This window comes from Apteryx mantelli, chromosome 2, assembly GCF_036417845.1.
Source record: "Apteryx mantelli isolate bAptMan1 chromosome 2, bAptMan1.hap1, whole genome shotgun sequence".
Taxonomy (NCBI): domain Eukaryota; kingdom Metazoa; phylum Chordata; class Aves; order Apterygiformes; family Apterygidae; genus Apteryx; species Apteryx mantelli.
In genome coordinates this window covers 150984487-151011079 of record NC_089979.1, presented here as the reverse complement: position 1 = coordinate 151011079, position 26593 = coordinate 150984487, and the positions used below count along the sequence as shown (strand labels likewise).

At 38.2% G+C, this 26593-nt stretch overlaps 1 protein-coding gene across 1 annotated transcript in view; it reads right to left on the bottom strand.

The window, feature by feature from the left end:
* Positions 1–309: 309 nt before the first annotated feature.
* Positions 310–26593, bottom strand: part of GPR158 (G protein-coupled receptor 158) — a 209770-nt gene continuing 183486 nt past the window's right edge. The window contains exons 7-11 of the mRNA XM_067292517.1: positions 21401–21639; positions 9728–9866; positions 5236–5341; positions 2818–2964; positions 310–2031 (exon numbers count right to left, since the gene is read on the bottom strand). Of these exons, the coding sequence (XP_067148618.1) occupies positions 577–2031; positions 2818–2964; positions 5236–5341; positions 9728–9866; positions 21401–21639 (2086 nt within the window). The 3' untranslated portion in view covers positions 310–576. The remainder of the gene's footprint in view (positions 2032–2817; positions 2965–5235; positions 5342–9727; positions 9867–21400; positions 21640–26593) is intronic.

The following is a 26593-nucleotide window of genomic DNA, read 5'->3' as shown; positions in this document are numbered from 1 at the left end:
ATGTACTTAAACATACATTAATAAGAAAATGAGAGCAATCATTATATAAAATGTATTTTTGGGATGCATTGAGTTAGCAGTGCTATCAAGATTAAATATGCAAAGTGAAAAGTCGTCATTAGAATAAGCTGCTCATTGATACCCCATTCTGCCATCAGGACATTTTCCGTGCCCTACTTCTGTTGGATCTTTAAAGTCCCAAGGGCAAGTTAAAGCTAGTTGTGGGCATTCAGAAATAATTCTGTTAAGATCTACGGTGTGCACTTGTTATCGCCTTTTTTTTTTCTTTTAAAAGAGAAGTGACTTCACCAAGGCAGGTTTCTTTCATTGACACAGTAAACTCCTTGCAGCAGGGACCACATTCTGGACACTGCAAATCACACTGTTGGCACTCAACAAATAAACAATAAGAACGATAATAATTTACTCTGCTTATTTCCTACTTATGTGTTGTGCTGACTCTCTTGATTTAAGTGATGCTCCTTAGGATTTTTCAGATCCTTCTGGCCTAAGTCCCCTCTGTCTTTCCTGTTGTCTTTCTTCTCAATGTTGCTACTCTCCTCAGTCCAAAACCTCTTATTTTCGAGGTGTTGCTGTTTTATTTGCACTTATAGTAGAGGTGTTTGATAAAGCTACACTTCTTTCTGCATTTGGTAAATCTGGTGTATCATATTCCCAAGGGCAGACTTCAGCTCGAGATGCTAAAGGTTGCTGTAAGTAACTACTTGGCTTATGGGAGTCAGATGAAAGCACATTTCCCTCAGACAAGATATTTTTTTTCTGTTCTGCCAATTTATTGAGGTTTTCCTTTTCTGTTGCTTTCTGGGGTAGTTCCTCAAACTCCCCAGCACAAAGAGTGGGTGCATATATATTAACATTCTCACATTTCAGCCCAGGGGTGACCTGAGACTTGGAATTCAACTGTTTTTTCTCATTTTCAAAAGCCTGCTGCTCTTGTGTCTCCCAAGGGGCCATCTCCAACTTCTCTGAGCTCTTTTGATTTGATTGTTGATACCCCTCAGCTGTCTTCAGCTTATGATGAGATTTCCCCTTTGGCTGGGAAGGGTGATTTTTCTCTGGTTCTGAGGAAGCAATAGACACATGTTTTTGAACTTTAGAGTCAGAAGGCACAGGACCAGGAGTTTGGTCATATATCTCCCAAGGACAAACTTCTCCTATGTCAAAATTGTCCTTGTGCAGAGACTTACCTAGGCCTGTGTCAGGATTTGCAGATGTTTGACTAACCCTTTGTTGCTTCATAATTCCAGATTTATGGGTTTTCTTTGTCTCCTCAGAGTGGGTAGAGTTCTTCCAGTGAGAATCCTTATGCTCCCCTTTATCAGAGACTGAGTGTTTTTTGCTGGTCTCCTTACTCTTTTGTTGAGGTTTATGAGATTTAGTGCTTTCTTCCAGACTTTGTGTTTTACCTGTTAGTCCAAGAGTCTTTTCCTTGGCACTAGCAATAACACTGAGGGACTTTTGTAACACAGATGTTCTTGGATGCAGAGGCTTCTTATCTGCACTTAAGTTATGTGCACTTACTGATTTGCACACCAAAGGGACTGATTCAACGGACACAGCTTCAACTTTTTCAGTAGCTTTTTTGGTTAATTTGTTCTCAGTCAAGGAATCCAGAAGTGAATTCTCAGCAGTTAAAGCTTCCACGCTTTCTCTAGTTAAGCTATTAGGTTCTTCTGTTTGATCCCTAACATGATCATAAGTGCTGTGGGACTTTTTTAATGAAAATACTTTGTTTTTCAAAGTCTCTTCTTTTGGCTTTACATAACTCGTGGAATCCTGTGGGTTCTTCCTCAGTGCAGCGGTGTTCTTTACAGCACTGTGCTCTGCCAGGTCCTTCTCATCCCTGGAGCACTGTCTCGTGACTGTCTCAGGGATTTCTGTAATACGTCTCATTATTGACCTCCCCAAGCCCTTCTTAGAGCACCTTTTTTTCTGGAGATGTGGGTTATTAGCAATCATCTTTTTCCTCTTATAGATTTCAAGCTGGGCATATAGTTTCTTCAACTCATCCTGCAAAGCAAAGTGAACAGCAAAACTAGTATGTACAGAGCGAAATCAGTCAAGCTAGCATTCCAATGAGTGCATTACCTATTAGACTAAAAATAGTATTAAACTTCTTTCACTGTCTTTTCTAATGCTTGAATATGCCATTTCTCCATGAACTTGGATCCCATTTTTTCCCAATTTAAAAATAAATTCAGCCCTAAAATCATTGCACAAAATGGCTGCCTTGCATGGCTGCATAGCATACAGCATGCAAAGGCAATCAATACACATTCACTGCATGTTTTAGATTTCATCACAATACTGTGCTGCATGTTTTCCTGCTGAACTCTACAGCTATACTTTATTCTGGGAACATAAGTTAGACAAGCTCCAGACAGAAGTGCCCTTTTATCATGTAGGATAGGAATGAAGGGTTTTCTTTCTGTTTATTATATTTGATAAAATTATATGTTATATAGTGATGACAAATGACTAATCACACTGACACAAACTCTGTGCTTCAAGCTAATTCAAAGAGCCTATGTAAACTGATAAATAGCTCTTGCTGTGGCTTCCTCCTCTTCAGCCTCCAGTATGACTTTTTCTATAACTAGTAATGCAGATTCTCTTCACGCTAGTAAATTTTTTCTAAAAGATGTTACAGGACCTGATACCACAATCATTACAAGACCTAAGCTGGACTGTTTCATCTGGTATCTGCAAAAAAGTCAAATGGATGTGATTCAGAGTTAACTGGTAGGAAAAAGTATATGTTCTTGAAAATAAATGGTATTTAAAAGTTACATATACCCGAATGTCTTCAGGATCCAAACTGTGTTCACTCCATGCTGAATTGATACTGCTGTTCAGATAGGATCCAGATCGACCCATGTCAAGCTCATCTTCATATGCTTCCGTAGCTATATCATCTCTTGGGTTATTGCTTGAATGTGAAAACTGCAATAAGTATTCATAAAAAGATGTTGCCATCAGTGAACTGTAAAAGTTTACATCAACAGTTTTAGGGGGGCAATGATCTTTCTATGGTTTCATGTGACTTGTGTTAACTCAAAATACTAGCTACAGGCATCACTGGCATAAGTAGTGTCCTACAGAATATCAGTATTGTACAGAAGGAACTCTTATTAATGATGGCTTAATTTGAAAAGGTTTAGACATTTGCATTAGAAAAATTCCTTGTACTTAATTTGATGCTTATTTTAACCTCTTCAAATTGCATTTAAATTAAACTAGTATGAAAAATATATGGGAATAGACATTCAGCCTGTATTTCCAATTAGGCTGCTAAAATCATACAACTTTATTTTATATTCCGTACAGTTGAATAATCTTGCAGAAAGCAATTCTTTCATTTTAGATTCTGACCCAAAACAAGGAAGAGATGAGATGGCAAAAAAAACCAAAAGGAGATAAATTAGAAAGGAGACAAATTAATCCCCCTCTTCTAAGTTTTAGCAAATGCTCATATCAAAAGTTGGACAGAGGCTGTGTCAACTATTTTTTTATTCATATTAACTAACTGATCCCTAGTTATCATTGCGAACATAGTCATCTGGCCTCATGATTTTATGTCTATCTATAAATGCAACTAAACCCTGAATGCTTTGGGATGCTGGAAGAAAAGGCTGTGTCACGTTACACAGATAATAAACTAAAAATAGAAATGTTGATCAGGAGTTATGAGTCAGCTTCAGAAAGGTTAACAAACTTTCTAGGCTGGTCTGAAAGACATCTCTGAAAATACGTAATAAAGTATATGGATATGAGAAAGAAAATAATAAAACTATTGCTAAAGACCAGAAAAATCACTAAAAAACAAAACAAGGTTATTCATTGTTAAGGCTGCATCATTGTGTCCTCTTGTTGTGACTGTTTAATGTATGTATATTTGACAGTTATCAGCATACTGTTTCAACACAGGCAAATGATAGGAAAAGCAGCTTCACTAAATTGAAAATTGCATTAACTGGAACTCTATAGCATTCTTCTTTCATGGGTCCTTTTCGTCTTTAATATCCTCTCTAGTTCTTGATCTTTTGACTCATAGAATTGGTCATTTCGAGAGCCATTATCAAACCATTCTTTTTGCCAGGATACTGCATAAGAAGAAAGCCCCATTCAAATCCCATGGACTGGCACTAGGGATAGGTGGAGCTACCTGTGGTTTTCCTACACCAGGGAGACTGGCATATTTTAATTTCATTTCCTGAGCCTGATGGGAAACAGGCTGTAGAGCTCAAAGCTCTGTTCTGCTCCCTGCATCCTGCCTTTCTGCCTCTTCCCTCATCCCTCACATGTTCATCTTCTCACCCACCTCGGCGCCTGGCTCCGTATCATGGGCGAAGTCCCTCCTAGGAGTGCCGGGTCTGCACGTCCCAAGCTTCTGACTCACAAAGGAGTCTCTGCTATCGGCCAGGAGCAATTGCCCAGGATAAATCCCAGCCTCCTCTCTCATGGCCAGCCCAAACTCCTCATTGCAATTTTATTTAATTGCCCATCCCAGTCTTCCCATGCCCTCCCTCAAATTCTTTGTCTGATTTCAGATTACACTGGCAGCCACACAGCCACCCAAATATCTGAAATCAGCAACCAGAGAAAACATCTAATTCAGCCCCTATAGCCCAGAGTACATGTCGTGCAGGCTGAATATGGCATATTTGGTTTCCAAACTTTACCAAATCTCCACACAGCATATACAAGCAAAAATTTTTTAAATGCCGTTGATGCGGACAAATGTCAGCAAATCCATCTACCAAATTTCAAGCCCTTGCTTCAAGGCAAGAGACTACAGCACTCACACATCTCAATTAGATAATTCTAGGAATGATTTGATGTGGACAAAACAAGCACATACCATCTAATTTTATTCTGAGAAGTGGTGCAACTATTTTTGCTAAAACTTTTTAAAAGACAGTCTAAGTATGGTAGGCAAAGTGAATGATTTATACCTGCATAATAAAAGCTTAAGGAAATTTTAAGCAACAGAAAATTGGACTTCAAAATACAAAAAGTTGGACTGCCTCGTATGTATGTGTGTGTGTATATATATATATATATATATATGTATGTATGTATAGGCATCACAGTCAAATTTTGCATCTTCCTTTTCCACTGGTTGCTTGCTAATTTTATAAAGAATTGCTTCTGCATGACAATATTTATCTTTCTTGGTCTTGGCAAGAGAAAAAAGACAGGAAAATAGAATACCTTAGGGATCAGAAGTAGCCCAACAGTGACTGTTACGGTCAAGTGTGTGTGTGCAAAGAACAGCATCAGCATCCAGTCAGACTGAAGTCTTGAAGCAAGTATGAATCTGAAAATAGAGTTCAGTGTTGGCAATTCATTGTCTTTTCTCCATGCATTACATTTAACATTTTTAATGTTCCTTAGGATTCTTTTCATTGAAAGGCCAATTTTTGGTTTGTACTGCTTTCATACAGACTAAAAATTACACCCACATGCTTTACTTATATATCACAGTTTCAAAATAAGTCCAAAAAATCCAAAACAAAACAAAGTGTAAAAATAAAGGACCTGAAAGGATATTGCTTATTCAAGCATTCTCACTCTATTAAGCTGTTTTTTGATGGTGTAAATTGTCACAGCTTCTTTGGCTTGAACTGAATTATGACAGTTTACATTCATTAAAGATCTGAACTGATGATTTTAGGTTATGAAGTAAGCTCATGTACTAAGATCATTTGCATTGCATTTCATAAGTGCAGGATGTCCACAGATCGCAGCTACAGAGTGGGACTGATAAGCCACTGAAGTGAGAACTGAACTGAAATGCATTTTAGTGGGGAGCAGAGAAATGGCCTTGATTGGAGGAGCTCCCAGCTCAATACTGCAGGGCCTAAGAGCTTTGCAAATGCTAGTAAATGAGTGACTGAATCTCCTAAATGAAGCAATTCCTTGCTGAGCTTTCTGAAAGAGTGGTAGAACAAGCACTGCAGCTAAGCTAGCCGAGGCATGCTTGGCTTATCTGCTTTAGTGAGTTCCCAAAGATATAAATGGTAAGCAGTGTAATGGATGAATGGATGTATCACTGGCTTGTAATTCACAGGTTTACAAAAATCATTCAAAAAGAAATGACATTTGCAACTTATCCAAGTCCACAGATGCACATTTTGCAAAAGCTTTTGTTAACAGAAATAGTCTAACATGAAACATTGGCTTATATGTCATAACCATACAGTCATCATTTCTTGTTTATTACCTTATAAATGTAATGTTTCATGAACACAACAAAATACTATAAATTCTTCTTTCTTAAAAACATGTTGCTGTTAAGGCATGCAGGCTCTGGCCTGAAGTTTAGCTAATGGACAAAACATGAGAAACTACTGAAGATGACACAGGAGAATGCTGCATATAACAAATAATAGAGTGAGAAGCTAACAAAGTTGCAGATAGCGCCATGAGGAATGGTAAGATTTCACAGGTGGTTAAGGGGGAGTTATCTGAAGGACAGCCAAACTCTGTGGGTAACTGAAGGGAGTATTGGGGACATACTGGGGAGCAGAACCTGGAAGGTTGGCAGTATCTAGGTAACCATATTAGTAACAGCATTTAAGGCCATAATTACCTAGGTAATGATATCAGAAATACCAAATTTGAGCATGGATATAGCAAAACTGAGACCAATGAGAAAAGAAGTAATTAGGGGTGGATTATAGGGGAGAAGACAAGCATGGACAAAGAGCGGGGCTAAGGTGGATGGGAGAACAAGCATGGAAAAATGGAAAAAGGGGGTGATAAAAGAGGCCAGTGGCATGTAAGCAAATTGCCACTGACTGAGCCCTGTACCTGATCGCTGCGGTATGTCCAATCTTCTCATTAAATTTTATCCCTAATTTCTGTGTGACCTCACTCTTTATTCTGTGTGTGTGTGTGTACTTTGTCAGTGAAATTGTCTGGACTAGCCAGCAAGTTGGAGGGACCCACATGTGGAAAGACCCAAGGTCAGAGCCCCTGACTGTGTAAGGGGCCCAGGGTCTGAGGATGGATGTTAGATGGACTTAAGGCCCATGCTGGTATCTGAAGGATCTGTGAAGGTGGTGTGCTTGTGAACCTACAGAGGGGTGTATGCTTCACTAGTGACCCTCAGTTCTGATCTGCTGGAGAGGAGGAACAGGACTGTCTGTGTTCTTGTTTATGTGGTGCCCGTAGAGACACCTGCACTGGTCCATGTGGCCAGCTGTGTGTGTTGTGTGGATCTGCACCTTTTGGCTAACCCTTAACAGCTGCAACTCTTAACTTTTGTGGGGGCTTTTTGTTTATGTTTTACGCAGAAAACCTTGGCTGATTAAGATATCCAGGCCATATCCCAGAAAGTAAAATATCACTATTTGTAGTAATCATTCAGACCCAGCAGAGATGGGGTTTCTATTCAAATGAGATTATGCCATACAAATTTGTTTTTCTCAGTAATAGGAGAGAAAAAGCAATTTATGAATTTAATGCTATACTGATTTGAAGATAATCAAGAATGCTCTGTTTCTGAAAAGGGAATAATACTTTGAAAGAAAAACAAACCCCAAACACCTTAAGATCTGATTTAATGCTCACATCAGTCTCCTAGGAGCTTCTTGAGTTTTCAGACTGGATGGCTACCTCATGATCGTAGGTATCTTTCAAAATTCCTGTACTTGCATTTCATAACAACTCAGATATGTCTCATAAATACGATTCTTACATTTCATCTCTTTCAGTTACATCCAGAACTTAGAAGGGAAGACAGAAGCACAGAAATGTGAACTTCGAAGAGACTGGGTTAAGAATCATGTATACAGAAACGGACATAATCTCAGGAGGGATCATGTATTTCCAACACAGGTTGTTCACTCCTATCTATAAACAGTGCATTATATTTCTTCAGCAAAGCAACATGTATACCAGAAAGAGCAATGAAGCAATACAAAATATATATATTTTGTAAAAAGAAGGATTGAAAAAATCAGTAGATCTTAGGCCAAAGGAACAATTTTATCCTCGCTAGGATAAGCTGGAAGACCTCGTTCTCTTGGGTGTCCTGGATAAGATATGTACTGATTCCTTTTTCTGATTGTATTATACTTGCCCTAAATGAAGGCATTCATACAAGAAAGGGAATCTCTTCAGAATTCTGTGTTTGGTCAGCTTCGTCCAGTGTAGGAACATTTCATAAAAATTAAAAAAAGTCTAAATATCTACTATATAAAACCAAACAAACCACTGAGCTGATCAGAAATGTAGTAAAATCAAATCTATATAAGAGGGAAGAGTCCTTTCTCTTCCTTAAATCCCTATATGCTTTTTAATTAAAATTCACAGGGTTGGAGGAAAAGAAAAAGTTACATTTCCCCCTTTTTTCTGCTTTCATCCTGTCCTATTGCTAAACTTGCAGCCCAAACAATACCTCTCCTAATGCACTGAACTTTATCTTCGACCATGGCTCAAAATATGGTTTAGGAACATTAATTAACAGGGGAAAACTTTGATAGAAAGGCTGTCATACTGGTTACAGACAACTTATAGAACTGTAATAACTGACTTTTTTTAATCTACTCTGTAAGTTGGGAATGAACATTTTCCAAATCCAAATTCAGTTTTTTAAAATTATTTTTTCAGATTTCGTGTTAGGAGTAAAACCCAAGAGAGCATATGGATGTGAGACAGAGGGTTAGGAGAAGGTGAAGGAAATAAAAAGTTGCAAGCCTGAGAAGTGTAGTGAACTTCTTAACAATGATAGGGAAAAGAGCACCTAGAAGGAATAGCAATGAAAGATTTGCTTTAGTGATGTTGGTTTGGAAAAGACGATGCATCATGGAAGAAAACATGAAGATGGCAGAAAAAAATGTGAACCTGAAGAAAGACCAGAAACTAAGAAGTGGATTTGAAGACTGTCAATGGAGAGATGTAAAAAAAAAATCATCTGAGTAGATAAGCTCTGTCAGACAAAAGAATTACATAAGAAGACAAAGAATGACAAAGAAGACAGAGAATGTCATAAGAAAGTCATAAGAATCTCTTACAGCATGAACTGAAGTTCATGCTATCTTGTTATTTTGGATGTTCTATGAGCAATTCATTTTTACAGGGTTCTCTGTGGGAAAGGCAAATATGCTAATTTGTACGTAGCTCTTATTTATTAGTTACTGTTCTAATAATTTACAAGTCTGAAATGCAGAGCTCATTATAAACTTTGTAGGGAACACGTGCCTTATATAACTGTTACAGCATCATGTGCATAACAGCTTTTTATGTCAGCATATAAACCACTATGCTTCATGCATGAACCAATACAATTATCTTAACATACAACTGCACCTTGCCAATCTGTTACACACCAGGAAAAGTTCACATATACCAACACTCTTACCTGCTATTTTTCTAGAGATACAAATCAGTGAGCAGTATGTAAATGAATCAAGACAGTAGTTCTGCTACATCTAATTTATCATATATACTGAACTTTGATACAAGTACATATCAGCTAGCTATACTGAAAAAAAAAACAATTATATGATTATCAGGTTGACTGTACATATTCTTGAGTCCTATGGGAACAATTTTAAGTTTAGTAATTCCTTAATTTGTGGAATTAAATATTTATGAGTCCTTACATTATGCATCCTATCCCATTTACCCATTTTAAATTGCACCATATGAAACCTGAAAGATAAATAGTTAATTACTAGATCTACAGATCACTTGCCTAATTGTATGGAATATAGCAGAGATAATGAGCTCATTGTGAACTGCAACAGCCATATAACGTGGCTCATGAAATGCTGATGGGACTGTCCGCACTGCATAGCAGAGATAAACACCCCACAAGAGGAATAAAAATTCAGCTGTGAGAAGAACAAAAAGAAACAATTTGCAATTAGTTTTATAGATGAAAAAGGAAGGAAATTTGAAGTACTACAATATCTTCTGTACGTGTGACTATGTATATAAAGACTGCATATACTCATATATATATATATATACACACACATAGGCATCCAAACACTTTTGGATATTGTCACTGTACATCACACATTTGGTTTTAATTTTACACACTTCTTTTTTCCAGATGAGGAACCTTTGCCTTCATGGGTTTTCAGTTTTTCAGTTAACAAACTTTAAGACAAAGTCTAATAATTCCTTGCTTGTTTTTCAAATTAGTACTACAAAAGCTTGCCATCACTTAAAATAACAATTTTTTATTATCTGTAGCTCTGCTTCTTGTCACAGAGGCAGCTACCACTGTTACTACTAGTCTGTAAGGTTTTTAAGACAACGGTTTAATTTCAAAGGTTTATAACTCAGACATAACAATATATTTTGGGTTAAAAAACTCCTCTGTTCATGATAGTTAATTCTGCTGGTGCCTATAATATTATGAGTCACCACTGAGGGCCTAATGTAATTATAATAAATTACATGTTTGGCTCTGTTATGAGCAAAATAAATAAAAGAAGAAAGGAGCAGAAGTGAAGGGTCAGGATTGGCTTAAACTACCATGTTAGAGCCAACTCATCTGCACCCTGTACTCAGACACCAGATTCCAGTAGACAGTCTGCTGTGACACCATTTTGGTTGTGATTCAAGCAAAATAATTTCAGATCCATCTTAAAAAACACCCCCTTCCCCAAAAAACTCCACAGCTCAGCCATGTGGCTGTAGGTACAGCTGGTGCTGGTGCCTCTTGCTTTGCAGTTTGGGTTGACAACAGCTGGAAGTAGTTGAGCCTGTCCAGCAATGTGCAAGTGCATACTGGGCTCCCGCAGCACTGGCACGGCTCTGGGACACCATCAGAAGTTGACTCTGATCCCCCTGGCACTCACACATTGCTTTTGCCTTGCTGAATTCTGCAGCTAATCCACCAACCATAGTGTCCCCTCTGCTCATTAGCTATTGTGTTAGTGAACCTGCAGCACATTCAGTTCTGCTGCCAGCAAGTTCATACACTTGGGAGAAAAAAGTAAAAAGGCAGGGATGGGATTTAACTTGCCTACACTCAGCTGTTTAAAAGTCAGGTGTCTGGCTGATGCCAGTGATCCTTCCAGCATCGAGGAACAGCAATAGCCAGTTCTGCAGGGCACTATCATCTCGCCCTAGCAGAGCAGGAGGTGCTCGCTCTCTCTCCTTGAATACCAAAAGCACACTGATAACCACCCTCACCTAAGTATCTCGATTTTACATGTTCTGGCAGGTGAGCTGAAACCTACCATAACTCTTAATTCAGTCAGCTTTTTGAGCTAAAGGAAAGTCCTTTATTAATGCTTTTCTTGTTTTTTTTTTTTTAACTTTTATATTTACCTTTGTCATTGCATTTTAAATTATCACTGAATATATGTAAAGATAGAAATAAATTACATTTACAGTAAAAAATACAGTCAATGTACTGTAACAAAAAATCAGATGTTTTTTCATACTTCTTTCTGCAAATATATGTTATTATGCTGTAACTAGAACAGGTGATCAGTGACATCAGCCCATGGTAGTGATCAGCAAATCATTATCAGTCTGGTTTAGATAAGGACACAAAAGTTTGTGAGCCCCCCATTAGCAACAGATTGAAATAAAATATTTGCACTGAATATCTGAAAAGAACAGGCCCTCTGGCCTACTTTTAACAGTCTGTAACTGTTGTAGAAATACTTTGCCATTGTGTTTTGAAGCTTCTAATTTTACTATGTGTCTCAGCTAAAATCAATAAGAACCAAAATTAAAATGATTTCAGTTACGAAATTTTCTTTGTACTGTGATAAAAGTTTCTTTTTGAACTTTGAACACCATTTTGGACATTTCTTATTGTATCAAAAATAGAATGCCTAGCCTTAAACCCATCATTTTTACTAGAACATATCTGACATAAACCCAGCAGTTTAGCTAGCTACAGAAAAACATTTGAAAAGGTACAACTCACATGTGCTGCTATTTTTTATGTCCTTCCTCACCAAAGCCCCAGCAATAATAAACTTTTAGACTAAGTAATAGTTTGAATTGGTATCTCACTGAGTGTTAATATGAAAAAACATAACATAAATCTTCTGAGACTGTGTCCCAGCCTGGTTTTGAGCTTTACACAAGCATGTATGTGGGTATATCTTTCACAGATTCCCTATACACTCACTGCTTGAGCAAACTGGGTACCACTTTCATTTCATTACTGTATATGCTACCAGTGAAGCCCATTACTCTAGTTTCTTAAAAAAACCTACATAGAGATGAGCTACCAAGTCATCTTCCTCCTGAAGTCTTCTCTGAGCAAGTGGAATACAAATTTTGGTTCAATGAAGTACGAGTAGACACCTTTGCAAATTATAGTGGTTGGGTTTTCTCTCTTTAAGCACACTTGTCTCGCATATGCAGAATCACAGCACTTAAAGGTATTGCTTTTCAAAGCACTGAAATCCATTGCTCTAATTGCTCTGTATTGATTTAGAAGAAATTGGAAAGGAGAAAATATAGTCACAAAATGAGGTTGCTACAACCACATCAGTGGATCTTATTGCCCTGTGTTCTATGGAAACCTGTACTATCAACACAGTCCAGCAGGGATTCCCTAGAACATGCTGCTCATCTTATTTCCTCTTATTTTGCCTTTCACCCAAGTCCCCCACAGTGGAAAAGGATACTAGCAACGGAGTTGAATAAGGTGACATTAAGAGCTAACTGCCAAATTAGCTACTTGCCAAATAACAGGCATAGTCCACAAAACTGCCTGTGGTCTACTTTTCTTTCTCTGCCACAACTGAGTGAGAAGAGCCCCAAGTCTTTCACTGATAGAAGTTTTAAGTTACGAGTGCTGAGAGAGGTGATGTCGAGAGTTTGAGAAAGCTGGGCTTTCAAGGGCATGAAAATATATGAAGTATAAAACTCCACATTTTAAAGGTCTCCCTAATTAAGGTGGGCCAGGTTTTGCATATTTTTACCAGAAAAAAATCTGCTATAGCTTTGAAGTTTTACAAGAATGAAACTTTTTGTATCCAGATTGAATACAACCTTTGAAGATATCTCAGAATGCAATCAAAAGTGAAAAAGACACAACTACAATAATAAAGACCAGTTTCAATGAGCTGGCATAAGCAGGAATGAAGGTAGCATTTGACCTCCAGACCAAATTAATTCTAAAAATTTCACAGTTTTCAGTTTCACAAGCATAGTTACAAGGAGTTTCTAAGACAAGAGTGGACTTCAAAGTACTGATATCCTGGAGCATAGCAGTAGTTTGCACTATTTAATATACAATGCTTTTATAAAAGCTTTACATTTAGAGCAGAGATGGCATCCCTGTCTACAGATAATAATTAGTGTGATATCTTGTACAGATAGGAAATAGCTTTTAAAACAAATGGTAAAATAAAAGGGTCCCTATAGTGGCTAAGCCCAGCACTACAATAATTTCATTAGCAATAACAAACAAAACATACTGTCTGAAAACAAATTTATTATCAACAGCACTAATTACACAGCTTAAATGTATCATGTGGAAGTTGCGCTTGACGGGGAAAGTCAAGTTCATATAATTAACTTCAGACTTGTAGTGCAATTTGTAATGACAATCTGCAGATGTTAACAATTTTGCTGTATTATTTTTGTGTCCTTTTTCCTTTCTTGATATAGAATAGGGTGACATATTTATGTCTTTATTATACTTATGAAAAATACAGACATAACTAACTAAAATAAATAAATAAAAAATTGAATAAAAATAAGGAAGCCCATTTGGCCATCATGGAGCATGTTTCTTTAAGAATCTTTAAGATCATACATCTCTGAGGTCTTACTAGTCCTGTTCACTGTGCGCTCTAATGACTGTCTTGCACCAAACAATCTTTAATGATTAAAATCTGTGAGATCTGATAGGAAATTTATTTTTGGCTTGCTAAAGAATTCTTCACTACAAGCCTGGTGTAGAAGAGCGATTTCTTGAAAACTAAAGGACTATCTCAGTATACTGCAAACCTACCAAGACCAAACTCAAATCTCAAAACATATGATCTTGCTCCTTCAAATACGATTTTATCATAGGTTTTGAAAATTATCCCCTTTTAATTTTAAACACAAGACATACTGCATATTCTCTTCCCCTTCTGAAAAATGGGGAAAATTACTAAGAGAAAGAGCTGTCAACAGCTACCTGGAGAGAAAATGTGAGGTCAAAAAATCAGGCATAAAAGAGCTCCTAAAAAATTTGCAGTAGCTATTTTATAACTGATCAAAACAGAAATTCAGATTTCAGGTGCAAATCTGGGACAGATAAGAGAGTAAGAAAATTAAAAACTGCTTTAAAGACATAAATGGATGTAGATATGAGTGGAAGGTAAGAGACGAAAACATAACACAGCCTTCAGTGCACTGGACCAGACTCATGCCCAGTGCAACTGGCCTGTTATACAAGTGCACCATTTCTGCTAACTTGGGATTTGCGTGTGCCATTGTTCATACTCCGCACATTTTGATAATGAAGGACAATGATATGTTCACAGTATGTGATATATATTTGGTCTATAAAGAAGGACAGATTCATGGTTGTTTTTATTTACTTAATCAAATCGAACTTCCTGAAAATCTAGGAATTCTTTCATATTTAAAGGCAGGACAAGGCACAAGTTTACCAGAGAGATTCTCTGACATCCTTCAGTGTGCAAGGCCATGCCACGCACAGCAAGACGTTTGCAAAGTGACCCACTGCTCCCTCTCCAGATCCCCAGCAGCAGTAAATTCCGGCACTCTTCTACCTGCCTGTTCATCGTCTGCCCTGCAGATGTCTCTACTTTGGTCGATCGAACAGAAGTGCACATTTGTCTCTACCATAGGGCTCCTGTGCAAACGAAAAAAGTCACCACTTGAGCCAAGCTTCACAGAGGTGATCACAGAGTGTGTTTTTCTTGCAATTTGGGTATCCACCTAGAAATTTTTGCTGTGATTTGCAGCAGAACTAAGCACACAGGGCTGTATTTGTAGTCAGTGGGAACATACATAACGTTATATATAGATTCGACTAAGCTCTGTAACTGAGTCAAAAGCATTGCAAAATGGGCAGTTGAATTAAATGGACCATATAACCCTAATCTTATTGTGCCTCAGCCCCAGCTGTGTAAAATGGGGATAATGCCCCCTTGTCACTGCAGGATGACATTGGATATAAATTCACTTTTATTTGTGAACTGCTTAAATCCTAAACTGTGAGCTTTCCTACCCTCCTTGGTCTGGAAGGGAAAGTGAGTTATTTTAGGCTGTCATTTCTTACTCTCTGCCCTCTTACCCGGCCAGAAATGTCTTTCTCCCGTGCTTTTTCAGGCAAGCCTCTAGATGGCGATGGCTGTGGCTACAGCCTCTCAAAGGAGCTCCCTTGAGCCATGATCCCTACTTACATGTTCTCTTGCACTCCCCTGTCCAAACGCTGTCCGCAAGCAGAAGACAGCCCTGAAGGTTTAAAGCCAATTTCTATGAATATGTATAACGTCCTTTGTATGACCATGCCGATTTTCTTAAAAAGCACCATTCTAGAACAAGAATAGGCTCCTGCTTTCCAGAGGTGGTGAAATATTTTGTACGTTGACACTGCTTTCACTACATTTTTGTAAGAAGGGAGAGCCATTTTTAACCATGATTTAGAATAAGCTCATGTGGAATTCTGAAGTTTGCACTGTTTGCAAAACAAAAAGTATTATTCCAACAGTTATTGCCATTTTTTATCAGATTTTGAACACAAATTATGGATTATAACTCTAATTAAATAGCCATGCTACAACAACTCATCTACTTCTCCCTCACATTTTATTTCATCAGACTATTGCCTATATTTTAAATTCCCTTTACTGAAAGGAACCGCTCTTTGGATCTGGAAGCATGGCTGTTCCATCCATTTATTCATTCAAATTGACTTCTGGAGCTGAGAGAACACCATTTTAAAATAGAAAAAATCATGTCCTAGATTGCTTTTCTATTGCCAGCCAATACAGTCTCTTTCTGCCTCACTGCATTCAATCTCCCAACTGGAGAGCTGCACCATGTCATAGTAGAAGTTTTTTTCTTAGGCTGAGAGGATTTTCATATATTTCAAGAAACCATGATTACATGTCTAAGTCTTTAGTTCTGCATTATTCTTAAGAAATTTTAAATTACCAGAGGTTTATCTCTCCCTCTTATCATATCTCAGCACCATTTTAATTAGCCAGGCATAACAATAGAGTTCTTTATGGTACACTGCATGGAGTAAGAATTAATGGAGCCAAATTCTGACATTCTTCTTTACCAGGATTTACACTGTTTGTGGCTGTACAACTCTGAAAGAAGAGCAGGGGTTTATGGGTTGCTGCAGGACACTCCATCTCTTGAGCAGCCGCAAGGTTACCTTGTGAATCTGGTGAAACTAAAACAAGGGACACGCTGACCCTCGCAGTCTCCGTGCCCCTGGGTTCAAGGGCGACCTACAGATGCCTTAGCTGGCAATGAAGATATATTCACCAATTTGAATGTGAGCAACATGCCCCTCGCACAGGTGTCTCACTACAGGAAATGGATATCAGAGCTCAAGTTTACACTCTCCTGGAATTCCTCTCATTTTTGTACTTTCCCTCTTAGCCCTTATACAGCACACTAAACGCCTAGCAAAAGAGGATGCAAACAAATGCCAATGATATCAAAAGTACTTGAAGGACTGGAAAGACTTGCAGCACTACAAGAAGTGGATTCCAAAAGGGGAAGTCCTGAAGACCTTCCCAGTCAGCTCAGCCCAGCCCAGCAGTCCTGCAAAAACAAATGGAAATCAGGGCAGCTTCCAACCTCCACCAAAGCCAGCTCCTCCTGGGGGTTGCATGCGGGAGTATCTGAATACAGCACTTACCAATAGGTAAATGTGTGGCTAAAGCCACACAGATGTGGTTTCCTCACAGGAAATGCTTTGTAGAAATGGTGCCTAAACAAAGGCTATGGGATTTCACCTGGGATGTAGCAGGTGCCAAGAAGGAGCAACATTATTGCAGGGAGTAACCCAACCCAAACTGATCAAATGGAGGGAAGGTTGTAACTAATTACAATTATGATGTACAAAGAATCAGGACCACCAAAATCACACACACATGATGGTATCCATCATTCAAAAAATCTTCCTTTCTCAGAATGTGTATAGGTACTTAACTCATTAAGAAAACTCTGCTTTGACCCTAGAATATTCATTCAGCTAAGTATTACACACACACATATATATGTGTGTATATATATTCTGTGTGTGACAAATAATCTATTAACATAATATACTCCATTTTATAGTTAGGGATTTCATCATTTGTTAAATTATGAGTACAAGTAAAACAAGACATTGAAATAGGGATTTTTGAAACCCGCTTATTTTTTCTTAAGGATGTGAGCATTTTTTAAAGTATTAACATAATGGTTTACAGGTCTAAAGAGGTAGATAATGACTTCAAGAGCTAAACATCTAAAATTTCTAATTTGAATATGTATTTGAGTCATTTTGCTTTTTCAGTGTATCCAGCAAATTGCTTCATTTAGTGGCTATACGAATGCTCCAAAATCATTATCTGTTGTATCTGGGGGTGGGAGAAGAACCTAAGGCTGCCTGACACTTTCCATTATAAGATCTTGTTTTTAGTTGAGGCTTAATCATTCTGGTAAAAATTTCCTATAGTGGGTGTTTTCCTTGCGGTGCTCTTTATTTTCAGCTAAAAGAGTTCTGCTGTTTTGGAGAAAAGGAGACAGAAAACTTGTGACTGCCCATTGTAAAAAAGTGTGTTTTTCTGAGAAGCTCCATTCTCCACCATCCTTGAGCATGTTCTATTCTAAATTAGATAGGGAGAAACAGTTAGTCTGAGATCAGTGAACTGTCCCACTTCATTTAAGTCTCTTCTCAGAGAAGACGTTCTGCACCACTCATCACCTTCGTTGCTCATCCATGTACCGTTTCCAGATTTACTGTATCTTTTAGAGAAGATGGACCTAAACCATTATTGTTGATGTGGGTCATGAAAGAGGTGTATGTGGGGAGGAGGAGTGGGTTATAGGGAGAAAAAGGGCAGTTTTGAAGTGGAAGAAGTTGAATGCTCCTCTGTAAAAAAAGATTCTTTTCCCATTTCTACTGCAAACATTTTTATATAGTCCTGGTCACATTGGTTAGGGCAAGCTTTTCACAAACGATCACTATTTTTACATAGTACATTTTCTGAGTATCTAATGTGAGAACTGAAGCCAGAATCTGTATAAGTGCTGAATGTTAACAAGTACATCCTGATTATGCTTTCAACACAGAGAGGCTATAAACATTTCTAAATACTCTGAAAAATCAGTTCCTATATGTCTCTAGATAGGCAACCAAAATGAATAGCTACTGTTGACAATTTTGGCTTTAATCTTTGTACATCAGTGCTAGGGAGAACACAGCTTAAAAATGCCCATGTGGAATTAACAATTCTTTATTCATGGCATACTTGGAACAACATACCCCAAATATGGCATAGGGCCATTCATCAAATGTGAATAATAAAAAATAATCACTCATTTGCTGAATGCAGCAGAGGGCCTGTAGAAAACTCAATGAAGGGCCTTGTAGGACTGTATTACAATGCACTAACTCAAAACTATGCAGACTTTCTTAATTTTCAACCTATCAGAGCTTGTTCTGGCAACTCATATCACCTTTAGATGCAAAGATTATATAGCTTAAATATTAACAAATGAACAGTGGGAGGGAGTTCTTTCGGGAACACAGACTGAAACACTTACTTTGTTCCTTTTTCTGGCTGAGGGCATTCAATAATCATGATACAGCCTTTTGTTTGAAATTCTCTTGATAACAGGACCAAAAATATGAACTACCAATTAATGTGCCATTACAGTAGCTCGGGCCAACTGCACTAGAGTAGTACAGCTTATGCCAGCTGGGAATCAAGCAAGTGCTGGGGAAAAATACCTAGCTATATTTAGTTAATATCTGCCATTCGTTTCTGGTTTAAATAAAACACTGAAAAACACACACAGTGCACATGTGGGAATTATTAACAACTACAGTACAAATGCTATTCTCACTGGATGAAACCCTGGCCCTACTGAAGTCAGAAACATCCACCTACTTTAAAACAGCCAAGATTTCACCCATGCTTTTCATTTGTATTTTTACACGCATCTCTGTGCCTGTCCTTCTCTCCTGCCATGGGCTTTGTTCATTAAACTTATTATTTTGCTTTTTTTCCCTAGTTTTGGGGAAGCTCTTTTAAATCCTGTGCTGATATATGTTTCATTTGTAGGATTTTCCCCTCAGGATGAATAATAATAGTTTGATTCGTAATACTGTGAACTCTTAGGTACCACAAGCTTTTTGCTTTTGCTTTTGCTTTTTTTAATTTGAAATCAGAAATCTGGTTGTGGCAAGTGGAGGTATAGCATATACTCAGGCCACAATAAAATGGCTTTGTGGAAGAGCTTTTTCAAGCCCTCAGGTCTTTCTCTAAAATCTCAGATTGTCAGCTGTGCCATAGCTTGTCAATGTGACAGATGCCACAACCTTGAAAGTGACACTGAAATGAAGGAGATAAAGAATCTAGGCAAGTGACAAATAAGCTACCTACAAGTATCCATACTCAAGGAAAATGCATATTATCTTACATTAGGTTACATAGAAAAAATGAGATTTACTGAATGTTGATTTTTCTCATCAGCATACCAAAGAATACAGAGGGAATGTCAGAAATGGAGACAATCTTAGTGTCTAAGTTCCTACTTGAGTATCCTCTTACACTTAATGGAAATGTAAATATGAAACATTCATTGCAATAAAAGTCTCTTGAGATAGAGCCTAAATAACATGATTAGTATGGAAAATGCTTCATAAATCCTAACTCCAATGATCTCTGTTAGCATAAAGGCTTCATCTCATTATGACTTTCCAACAGAGCCTTGTTAATTCTCACTTCACTAATCTGCGACCTTGAAAATTCCCTCTCCACATTTCAGTAAAACCTTCACAGCAGACTGAAACAGTGAGGTATTCTAGCATTGGGCTACATTTGACAGAATATATTAAAAAACAGTCACTAGTGCTATATAAAAAAATGTGCTCAACTGTAACTGAACTAAATAAGATACCTTTTATAAATCAGCATCCTGCATTTTTATTTTAGTATTTTAAATCAAGTATCATAACCTATCTATTAATTAATAAATAATAAAGAATCTTTTGCAAGGATGCTCCCAGTCAATGATATGAATAAATGGGGTCCTGCATTATGTGTACTTCTCCTGACATATCTCTGAGATGAAGTATCTGATTTTGGAATTAGATCCAACTGGTTTTAAGCTTTTTGAGCAGCTATTAACAATAAAAATCTTACAGTGCATATACATACACACACACAGACACAGACACACACAAACATTTTAGTACAGCCTTATAGCTGGATATCTGCTGGTACCAGTAATGTGGTTCCATAGTTTACTGAAGATTTGCACAAACATAAGTCTGCTTTTATGGTAGTTTGGGCAAGAAGGCAAAATGACAGAGCATAAGAAATTCTTCCCAATTTTATTCAGGCTTGAAAACTAGTCTTGCCTCTACTCCCCTTGAATGTATTTTGAAACACTAAAAGATCCCTGTCATTTCCATCACTAGGCAGAGAGCAGCTTATGTCATTTCCTCATCAAAAGGGGACTATTGATCATATTTAGGTATTAAAATTGGAGTTGTTGATCAGTTCACTACTATAGCTATAAGACCAAGAGAATAAAAACATTTGTTTGCCATTATGCAACAACCACCTGTATCAAATTTTTAATAATACTACACTGTAGTACTGACTATGAAAAGCAGTAGAATTTTCAGGCAAAACAGATCGGTGCAGATGACATCAACAGGTGTTCCACATTTAATTCCTTTTTGCTATTAATCTTTATGACATCTCTAGGGATAATACAAGTCCATTACCGCAAAACATAGCTATATTTTATCGGTACAGTTAGAAAAGTGGTCTTGCAAGTTCTTTTTCTTCACACACCAGAGAGATCTATCCAGTTCTGTGGTGCAGAAGGAAAAAGCCTCCCCTATTCTAGCCACAGGTTCCGACTTTAATAGTGTAGAATTCTAGATAGCTTCTGCCTTCAAAGATCACATTTCTTGAGCACCAATAATATTGTTATTACAATCAAAGTTACAAACCTTTGAAAGTCATAAAATTTTCAAAATATTTTGATCATGTTTTAATTCTTATCCCATTTAAAAACATGTATGCCAATACTTCATTCCTCTAGATGCTTTTCAAGTGATGTTATGCAGACTGACAAAATTTTAAGGTATTTTAAAAGAAGAAAAAAAAAAGAAAGTAAAAAGCAACTAAGCTTTATTTTAACAATTAAAGGATAAGCTAGAAAATGAACATACCAATAGCCATCATGTAATCCCAGCGGTCTATGAGGCACATATTGAAGATCAGGTGGTCAGATGTTTGCCCTTGGCCAATGAGTGGAATGTTTCTCTCCAAATTTTGGGTTATTGCAGAAGTCCAGCCGACGAGAAACCAAAAGACTATCAGGAGAATTACAGCCAGCATCCTCATCACTCGTCCACCCGTCATGTATGGAATACGCTGAGCAGTTCGGGACAGGAATACCTTCAAAACCCTGGAAAATTCAGACAGTGCAGAATTAAAAAGAGCGATAACTGTGTTGCAGGAATTAGATTTTCTTTTATTTCACTATCAGATTATTAAAAAAAAAGACTTATCAACATTCTTTCCCTTGACAGTATGTACAAGAGTGAAATTTGAAACATTACTACTTTCACATTCATCGTATTTAAATGGATCTGATTGCTGCCCAGAAGTTGCTACACGGCAATAATAGAAAATATTAGCTATATTTATGTTAGAGACACACATTTAGATGTTGTGTTGTCAGGCTATTTTGTACCTTCCAGCTCCCAGTGGAAGATTTCTATCTTTGGAAAAGGGAACGTTATTTCCATAAATCAGCAACCATGTGTCTGAGATTTCATTTCCTTTTGATGCTGTCTGTCTGATCATCCCCAGGCATGCTGTTTCCAGAGGAAAAAAAGAGCACTTTTTTAATATTCTTCCTATTGAGTGTGACACTTCTGAGACAACACCCTACTCCTTGTAGAAATAACTGTGTAAGGCATTTTGCTAATGAAGTGGCTCCTGACATGTTTAGAGGCAACAACATGTTTTTCTAGTTGTGGGAAGCCTATTGTACGTAGCAGGGACAGAACCATCCTGCCACATAATCTGTCAGGTATATCCATCATGTAATAGGTACTGAACACATACCACTCAATTTAAAAATACTTATGCTTGCTCTAAGGATAGCTTTATTCCCACTGTTCAAAGAAACATCACCTGCATTCTTTTCTACCCATCACCATCTGCTACAGCAGACAAGAGTCCTGCTGGGAGCATAACGGCAACCAAAATTTGGGAAAGTCATCTTGGGAGGAGGGAATAGTTTGACTCTTCATGTAGCACAGGATATTTCAATTCGATGCTGGCAATACAAGAGGATCTGATCTGCCAGTAGGATCTAATCCTCTCCTGGTGTTTTCCTATAGGAAAAAAAGTCCGCAGGGGCTACTCCAGCCATTACATTGTCACAGTGGCTGTGGACTAGTCAAGCAATTGGAGGAAAATTTCCTTCTCCCCTCCCCTCCCCACTCAGTGAGTTTTCCTTAACCCTGTCAACCTACTAAGGTTGGGCAGTGAGGAAAGGTTTTCACAGAAGTTTTCAGGTACCCAAATCTTTAGAAGTGGAAGGACTGAAGTTTAAAGGCTGTTGTAGAGATTGGGGTAAGAAGACTTTTAAAATGAAGAAGTGAAACAGATTCAATGATTTTGTCCTCACATATCAGGTCCTGATTTCTGAGCATGGGCATTTCCAGTGAATATTCTTGACATCCATGAATGGGCAGATTATTGCTGAGGTTGACTGAACTTTTTAAGTTTTTTTAAGAATTTTTTAAGTTGAGTTTTTAAATACCCTTATCAGCTCCCAAAGATTTTCAGTGTACCAAGCACCTATGTCCCAAGTCATACCATGGCCAGGCCTGCATTTTCAACAATAAAAAAAAAAAAAAATCACATTCCGGATTAATATTTATGTTCATATTTGCCTAAGAGAAGGCAGAAGTAACTGGCACTGCCTCTCAAACAAAAAATAGATCAGTGTCTGTTAAGGCGGAAGCACAAAAGCTTTTCCACATCCATAAAAATGAATCACCATTTGACTATAAACGCAACCTTCACAGTGTGCATTAGGTGAAGTCAGAGATCTGAATATGTTCGACATTATTCAGCTGTTTCCCTCCCAACAGTTACTCCACAGGGAGTCACAGTTTTTGATCTTCCCATGTTCTGCTCTTCCTTTACAGATGCTAACTATTTTATGTTTGAAGCAGATTCCCAAAGACTTCAGGCAGAATAGACAGAATATGGAGAAGTGAGTCAGATAATTTCCCTCTGCGTTTATCACTCACAGTACTATTGTTCCAGAACGGTACCAGTAAATCCCCATTTTTAGAAAAGGATTGTTGGAACACTAAAATTCAGTATGAGCAAAGGCTTTCTTCCTCAATGTTGTGAATGCTGATCAATACTGAACTTCTTTGAAGGAAAGGAAAAGATATCCTTTTTGAACTGGACTAGAAAACAATCTTTTCACAGCCGCAGTTCACCTTTTGAGAAAAATCTCATTGCACGTGTTTATGAAGCTTTAAGAATTAGAGAAATCATATAAACCACCTGAGAATCACTGTTAGCTTTTCTTTTCTTTATATTTTGGCTCTCCAAAGTCAATTCCTGGCGATTCTACTGAAAGCCAGTATGCGAGCCTTTTCTGGACATAATAAGCCTGGACCCATTACATTTTTTCCAACACTAGATCATTGACTGCTGACTGTGAAATAGCTTTTTTAAGGGAATGGGGTGGGCTGCTGTTACATTATTGATGTAAGTAGGGTGAAAAAAGTAACATTTTGCAGTACAGCAATCAACTCCCCTCCAATTTAGATCAAACCACTCTTCAATTTTCCCATCTTTTTCACAAAATACATGTCTAACACCACCAATATTATTCCCTTGAACATGAAGCTTGTATGTAACCCAACCTGCACACTTTTTTTAAATTTTATTTTTCTGAGCAGCTATAAGGAATGTTAGGTTAAATTTGCAGTGTTGAAAATCTTCTAGTTTGTGGCATAAAAATAGTCAACCAGAATATGAGGTAGAGAGTTGAAATTCCCTCATCCTCCTATAGGGATCTGAGTCCAAACCCATTGCTCACCACCTCCAGACGCTGGAAGAGATGTGCTCAGTTGGTTCTGATTTACTTTGTATTATTGAACATGCATCAAAGCAGAGAGGTGCCCAGGAGTTTCCCCTCCTAAGAGCATGCCCACCCACCAGTCTGGAGTGTCATTCTCCTTCCGTCATCTCTGACTCATCTGCTATCTAAGTTTATCATACTAGTTGCACTGCTGCAATATAAAGGCATGAGATCAAATTGCCCTGAGATCAAATTGCCTTAGAGAATGTGTAGTCTAATGACCCTCCTTGAGGACAGCGGTGAGTTCCTGGTTCAAATCCCTGCCCTGAATACTGGGCAGACAATACTCAGTCCCCTTTTATGAGTTATTCTATATCTATACATTGGGTTGAAATAGCTAATGAGCAAATGAGAGAGACATCTCACTGGGAGGTAAGAGGTGGAACATGTGGGCTACATCCATATTAATAAATTAAATATGCGCAGTGTTGTCCCCAGTACTGAGGATGACTGGCACAGAACATCCTGCAATAACCCTCCAATGCAAGGCGGGTGTATGCGAACTCCCTGCTGCAAGGGTCTGTGTCAGCTCCTGAACCATGCTAGCAAACTGCTTAAGAGCACTCAGGCTAGCACGGGCCAAAGGCAGCCCACGAACCATGAGAACAATTTAGCAGGATAGAAGATGGAGTTCTAGTGCCCAGGAATGTTATCTGATACTACTTAATTTATGAATATAGATGTAGCCCTGGATTCCAATACCTGAACAAATTAATATTTAATTATGAGTATGAAGTAAAGCAATTCAACTGGAAAGACTCCTCCTCCTGTCCTGTCTACCCCTCAAAACGCCTGGCAGTGAGAAGGTTAGGACACTGTTTGAGAGGTATGGGCTCTGATCTAAGGCAGAAAAGAAAATTTAACTGTCCTCCTCCTCATCTTTCAGCTCTTCTTCCAGCTAAAACCATTTAGCACATGCAATCTACTTTTCTGTGCTGTTCTTGGATAATCAAGCTATCCTTTCCAGAGAAATGCCATCAGCTCTATTTACAGGCAGATCAGACAGAACGCAGATGTGCTACACCTGCTTTGCTGGAAGACATTAATGGATGCCCTCAAGCAAATTTTTGACCTGTGGATAGCTACAGACAGCATTAAAGCTGATACATAATAGCCATCCTTTTTATGGAGTAAACAGAAGACACAATTCAGCCTGAATGAACTCCTTGGAGACCACTGCAGGTAACTTCCAAGACAGCCAGCAGCACCGCCAAGTCTGGGGAGAATTAAACTATATGGTCTGAGGGGTTTTCCTGGGCCTGGATCCACATAAATGGACAAGGGGATGGATTGGTTGCAAACACTATGAGAGCTGAGTGCTGAGGGAAGCCCAGCAGACAGGAAGAGAACTAATGTTGCAAGGGTATCTGAAGCAGAGGGACAAAGGATCCTGGTTCACAGGACTAGCTGGAATCGCCAGTTTGGAAACTGTGCAAGCAAAGCACGTGGCTGCTGCCCCAGAAAATACATCCTGGGATGTAGTGTGTGATCTTTGCAAATAAATAAGATCGTACTAAACCTCCACCTTGTATCAATAATCTGTCCTAAGAACAGAAACAACCTATCACAGCCCAAACTATTAGCTGACTGCATAAGCAGCAGGAACAACAGGTGAAGGATCCTCCTCTGGCAGCAATGACCTGGCACGGTTTGTTTACCTTTTATTCCTAATATCTATCATTTCATGGCTCTACTGAGTCATCCTATCAAACTGTTCTGTTCCAGACTGATGATTTTTATTGTGATATGAAAGCTATATCATAAAGATAAGAAAGAGGTCAAGCTCTTACAAAATATATTGCCTTCCTAAGGGGGGGATTAAGTCTTATCTGCTTTTTCTAGAGTAACAGTGAAAGTGGTATCAGGTACCTAGAGTTTGTAAACAGATGAATAGGCACCTATAGCACAGGTACATCATCGTGTCAATACAAAGGAGAGCCTATGCTTCACACCTGACACATCCCCACAAAAAAAACAGTAAATTTTTTTTTCCACAGAAGGAAAGATCACTGAAGAAACAGTGTCAGCACTTAAGCCCCAAGACTGAACTCACAATTCATATTTAGATGCACCCATACAAGCCAGTTACTGACTCTCGGCTGGAAAAGCATAAACCTCAAATGAGAGAACTAAACAGCTTTCTAAAACACATCTCAGCTGAAAGTCTCCAAACTAGTCTTTGTCTACTCCCTAAGTGATTTCTCAAACCTCAGCATAGAATAGACATGAGGCCCAGGACTGA